At 32.6% G+C, this 5,979-nt stretch overlaps 1 protein-coding gene across 1 annotated transcript; it reads right to left on the bottom strand.

Annotated features, from left to right (window-relative positions):
• Positions 1-1,549: 1,549 nt before the first annotated feature.
• On the bottom strand, positions 1,550-5,466 carry LOC143051128 (uncharacterized). The gene is made up of 4 exons (XM_076224141.1): positions 5,437-5,466; positions 3,310-3,388; positions 2,341-2,690; positions 1,550-1,680 (listed from the first exon to the last, which is right to left on the bottom strand). Exons 1-4 carry the CDS (start codon positions 5,437-5,439, stop codon positions 1,666-1,668), a joined length of 447 nt encoding a protein of 148 aa, XP_076080256.1. The 5' UTR covers positions 5,440-5,466; the 3' UTR covers positions 1,550-1,665.
• Between the last annotated feature and the right edge of the window lie 513 nt (positions 5,467-5,979).

Genomic DNA, 5,979 nt, shown 5'->3' with positions numbered 1-5,979 from the left:
TACACGAGGTTTTGCTAGCCATTAAACAAGATTCAACCCACCATTTTATCTTGAAATTTGTTGTTACAATTCAGAAATGTGTCAGTTTACTTCCATATAGTCCATTTCTATGTATGGTAACGATTGTTTTTAATGCAATTCAGTTTTCGGATGTTACCTCGGTTTTCTCTTATGATGCATAATTGATGCATAATTGATGCGTTCTCGTGATTTTTTGTTTATGACCCGGATTTGTTCTCACTGAATCGATTTATGATTATTTAACAGCGGTATTTCAAATGTTGCCCTTATTTGGGAGATAGTGAACTTTGTCATATTTATGAGTATTTACTTGCATTGCGTTTCTGCATAACTCCTCCTACAGTTTGAATGCTTGGACAATTTCACTTTGCTGGCATTTGAACATATATTTGGTCCGAATTTCTTCTTCTACAGTGAATCTATATTTACTCCAAATTTCTTTTCCTACAGTGACTCAATATTTGCTCCCAATGTCTCCTCTTAGAATGAACCCTATTTTTGCTTCCAACGTCTCCTTCTACAGGGAATCCTACATTTGTGTCTCCAAAACACAATAATATCGCAAGGAAAATCCTACTCTGTTATAATACAGTTACTTGAGAGTGTAGTGTAGAGACATATTTTTATAAAAAAAAAAGTGATATGATTGCCAATGAGACAACTCTTCAACAAAGACCAAATGACACAGAAATTAACAACTCTAGGTAACCATACGGCCTTCAGTATTGAGCAAAGCCCATACCGCATAATCAGCTAAAAAGACCGAAAAATACAAACATAAAACAATTCAAACAAGAAAACTAGCTATCTAATTTATGTAAATAAAATGAACAAAAAACAAATATGGACATCTCAACAAACGACAACTACTGAATTCCAGACACCTGATATGAAACAGGTACATACATACTGATTGTGGCCGGGTTAAACAGTTAGCGGGATCCCTACGCTCCTCCTAACCTGGGATAGTGGTGTAACCGTATAATATAAGATCGACCTTTGTCTATTTTATAGTTGTTTCTTATGTTGTACTGTAACAAAATGCACTGTCCCAGGTTATGGATGGGCTGCTTACTTTTCCAACCTTGCCGATCTCTAAATATGTCTGTCACTCTTCAGAAGTACGTTAGTGTTTAAGTTTTTGTTTTGCAATTTTTCATTTTCGTTTTTTATTTGGCCTACATCGGTAGAACGATTTTTATTTTGTTTGAATTTTTCACATTTTGTCATGTTTGGACAATTTAATTCGCACTATATGGTAGTGGTTTTGTTTCTATTTGAAGGACGTAAGGAATTTGTGGTTGTTTAAACCCACGCTTTTTAAAATTGTCTTGGGTAGTAGCCTCGTTGGCAAGATTGTCTGTGAATCATGTATTTAAAAAAAGAAGATGAGGTATGATTGCCAATGTGAGAACTCCCCACAAGAGACAAAATGACACAGAAATTAACAGCTATAGGTCACTGTATTAGTATACCTGTTAACTACAGACTAGCAGTCACACAGATAAGGAAATAATTGTTTTATAAATTATGACATAAATTATCTTTAATAGACTGTAAAGTAATACAAAGTTCAAGAGTGTTTCACAAATTATTAACAGAATGTCGTTTCCAAAAATTACATTGTACTCCCTTACTCTGTCTTCATAACTGCAGCATCTGTAAAAAATGATAATGATAATGAAAATAACAAAATACAATAACAAAAGCCATTATATCTACATAATTATGGTTCGTCTATAATAGTCTCATTTTGACAAGATAGTAAAACAAAATGACAGGACAGAAGTTACCAAGGGGATTTTTTAAACAAGTATGTCAGAAATAAACAACTGACAACACCGTGATAAAAATAGAAAAATTACGGAACGACAACAAATCAACAACATAGTAAATATGGAGGAATTTTACCCCATCAAACACTAGGGAAGACTCAGATGTTCCCCATGTTACTTGTTACTCATGCAATTTTAATTCCGTTGATAATACTCATTCGGTTATGCCACAATCGAGGAAAAGATGAAATGGTTTTTTTATGTTCGCGCAGGCATTTTGAATTTGCGAAGAAAGGCGAAACGTTCGTAGATAACTACTAACCATCGACAGGAAAACTAATATTTCAGTTAGAGTCAAACGTAGCGTACCTGTTATGTACGATGTTCGAACTCACAACGCCAGTGTTTACACCTGTGCTAATGATAAGATAATTGGTTACCAAGGACCCTTAGCAATATATTAGAGAAGGTCATCTCCTTTGCAATTATACCTCCTTATTTTTGTTTATTTTTTTATAGTGAGTGTCGTTATTTTATTACATACCAAAAAGTAGATTACAATACCAAGATAATAGTTGACAGATTGAATTACTGATCTAGTCTCTGCTCCACTTCCTGCAGGAGTTGTTGATAATACCTGGGGTTTTGGAATGGGAGCAGTACCAGCTTTGTTTGAACTTTTTCCACCTGCTGAACCGGATTTTGGTGGTAGTGTTTCCTTTACAGTTGGACTAGGCGTTGATATGTTTGTATTATTTGAAGTTGAACTATGTGTTGATGTGTCCGTTTCGTTTGTTGAAGGTGACCCTGAACTTTCTGCTGTTAATGTCGTATTTTGTAATGTTGTGTTTGAAGAAACTGAAGCAGCATTACTAAGTGCCGTCTTTCGTCGTTCTACAAACAAAGAGAAACAAATGATGTATTATTATAAGGAACACATTATAAGGTGTCAAACCCCATTGAAACACTGAGGTAAACTCAGCTTAAGTTGTTAAACCCCATCAAAACACTGGGGTAAACTGAGCTTAATTTTTAAAACCCCATCAAAATACTGGGGTTAACTCAGCTGTGCTATGTCGAGCAAGTTTTATATTTGTTATATTATTTACATCTGCCAAACATCAAACAACTAATGTATACACTAGACGAGTTTGGAAAGGCTAAATAATTATCGTTGCTGAAGACGACATACACCAACCATGATATATCTTACAGTCTCCTCCCTATGACATTGTAGTAGTATAGTAGTGTTATGCAATATTTTGTAAATGTGATGCTACTGAATTCATTCTCTTATAGATTGTTTTTTAATGTGATACTATAGAAACAAAATATGCAAAATGGTGTGTCAAATGTCCCTGCTCAACAAAATGTTAAACGAAATATCATGGGAGAACACTTATCTAATACATTGTGTTATAGAATTAACATCTCAACTTCCAGAGATCCAGGATGTATTATACAGTTAGCACTATTACAAATTTAAAGACTTGGACAGTTATTTCAAACATACCATATCCTCTTGGAGCACGCACACCATTTACTATACATGTATACACTATACATACTAAGGTTAGGTAATAAATGGTTTTCTGTAAGTACAAAATATATATTTAAGTAGATACGTATGTTAAAAAGAGGCATTACGTTAACAGCAACGCCACATATTCTTATATTTGCCTTTGAGCGTTCCTGGTTAAAGGGAAACTATAACAGCGCTTCGATCACAAGAAATTATTTTTGCTTACATCTTTTTACTTAATGTTTCCATCTCAATAAAATGTGAATTTAACGTTCAAAAAAGGTACGTAAGTAAATCAGTTTCATACTTACCATGTAATTGCACTTCTTTTTTAAATACTATATATTTGGATCACTCTATTGATAAAAAGTGATCAAAAAGTACCAGGATTATAATTTAATACGCCAGACGCGCGTTTCGTCTACATAAGACTCATCATTGACGCTCAGATCAAAAAAGATATAAAGCCAAACTATTGCAAAGTCGAAGAGCATTGAGGACCCAAAATTCCAAAATGTTGTGCCAAATACGGCTAAGGGTAATCTATTCCTGGGATAAGATAAATGATGGATAAATCATATAGTTAGAAGACGATGTGATATGAGTGCTAATCAGACAACTCTGTGTCCAAGTCACAATTTGTAAAAGTAAACCATTATAGGTGAACGTACGGTCTTCAACTTTGGCTCACACCGAACAGTAAGCCAAAAAGGGCCCAAAAATGTGAAAAAAAACACCATTTAAACAGGAAAACCAACGAAGGAGAGAGGTCTCATCAATGACTGTCGAATAAAACAATTAAGAGGCCAAATAAAGTAACAAATACAGCTAAGGAAGCCTATTCCATTTTCCTCTGAGTATTTTTGTGATTTTACTTTTTGGATTAACACTCCTGAGTTATTCGAACAATTCAAAGTAAATGGCAGCTTGGAAAATATCAATTCTACATTCAGGTTCTCTAACAAATACCAAACCTTAAGTAGTAAAAATGAGAGAAAAATGTCGATGTCAATACCAAACATGAAACATGGTTCTTTTTCGTATGATCCGTAGTGAAGGAGCAAACTATAAAATTTGACCAAGAATGCAGGTCTTGTTCATGTACATACATATGTGAAAATCAGTAAAAACATAACTAAAAGAAAGTCAAAACAGAGTACTAGAAATATCACAAAAAAATCCTGAACTACAAGGAGAATTAAAAAAAGAACGCCCCTAATCAAAAGGCAATATAAAAAGCGGTAACACATCAAACGAATACTAGTAGATAACAACTGTCGTATTACTGACTTGGTACAGGCATAGTATACTCAAATAATACAAACATGTCGTTATGAGAGCGCCTGCTGTTTTGACTTTGTCTTTTAATCAATTTTTGTATCTTAAAGTGTCTCGAAGGTATAAATATTTTTTTTCATATAGGATTTCGCTATATTTTTTTTCAATGAACTTTATCATATTTTTAAAAGAAAAATGAAATAAAAAAATGAGGTCACCGTTCATTTAGGCTCACACTCTGCCTCTGAAAGAAGCATACATTTTTGTTAATGTCCTTTTTTCTGTTGAACTAATAGGAGAAATAAAGGTAATATCGAAATAAAAAAGAACTAAATTACAGAAATCGCTTAAATTTTACAATTATTTAGTTTATGCACAGCTTATTTAAGAACAGTAATAAAAAAATATAGGTCACCGATCAGTTAAAAAAGATATTTCAATTTCAATGCCAAAATATGGCATGTTTGCATCAAAGGGAGATAATTTGGAGCTTTTTAAATGATATAAATATTTTTATAGCCATCTGGGGCCAAACCGAATTAATTTATTTTTGGTTGATTTTTGTACCCTATCATAAGTAATGACTAATAGTGTAATAAAAAAAATTTGTAGTGAAAAAGCAAATGTTTAATTTGTGATATTTTTGTACCCGCCAGCCTCCTTAATAAAGCCTTTCAACATTAATTGAAAATACGTAGTCTTTCGGATAACTAGCGTGTTTTTTAAATCAATTTGGTGCTTAATTTTCTAGCGTAAAAATCTTTTAAAATGATTAAAGTAGTTTGGTTTTCATACTTAACATCGCTATATAATTCCCCCTCATTAATAAATGATTCTTACCATTATACAATATTTACAATAAAACCAACAGAAATTCAATTCATTTGAAATTAGCGTTCTATTTTCACCTTATTTATATTATTCCGTTTGAATTCTCGAGTATGTAAATGATATACTATTCTCCGCGTGATTATCATAACTTAACAAAAATATAGTAGTATAAGTTAGTTTATCTTCACTTTAATTCCATCTTTATCCAAAAGGATAGTGTTCAAGTCACACAACTGCTTATCTTGTAAGTGATAATATAACAAATCAATCTAGTAACGACATGTGAATTATTCATATGATAAAATAATTGTATAATCGTGCGATTGCAGGAGAAAATGTGTTTGTCCAATTTCAATATTTGCACGGTAAAATTTCAAACTCACATAGTATTGGTATGTTTTTGTCGAGTCATTTACTAAATGGGAATGGATGATCATCCTAGGATTCGAATTGTTAAAAAAAATATAAATTATTGTCCCGATCCAGAATTTATCAAAAAAGAAGATGTAGTCTGAATGCAAATAAGACAACATTCCACAAGAGATCAAATGA

The sequence above is a fragment of the Mytilus galloprovincialis genome, chromosome 11, assembly GCF_965363235.1.
Source record: "Mytilus galloprovincialis chromosome 11, xbMytGall1.hap1.1, whole genome shotgun sequence".
NCBI lineage: Eukaryota > Metazoa > Mollusca > Bivalvia > Mytilida > Mytilidae > Mytilus > Mytilus galloprovincialis.
Note: the sequence above shows the minus strand (reverse complement) of the source record. Positions and strands in the feature narration are given on the sequence as shown.

What these genes read in the sequence shown, in the direction of transcription:
- LOC143051128 (XM_076224141.1), bottom strand. An exon ending in GCGTGCTCCAAGAGGATATG is followed by an intron (nt 2,691 to 3,309) that starts GTATGTTTGAAA and finishes CTTTGTTTGTAG; the next exon opens with AACGACGAAAGACGGCACTT.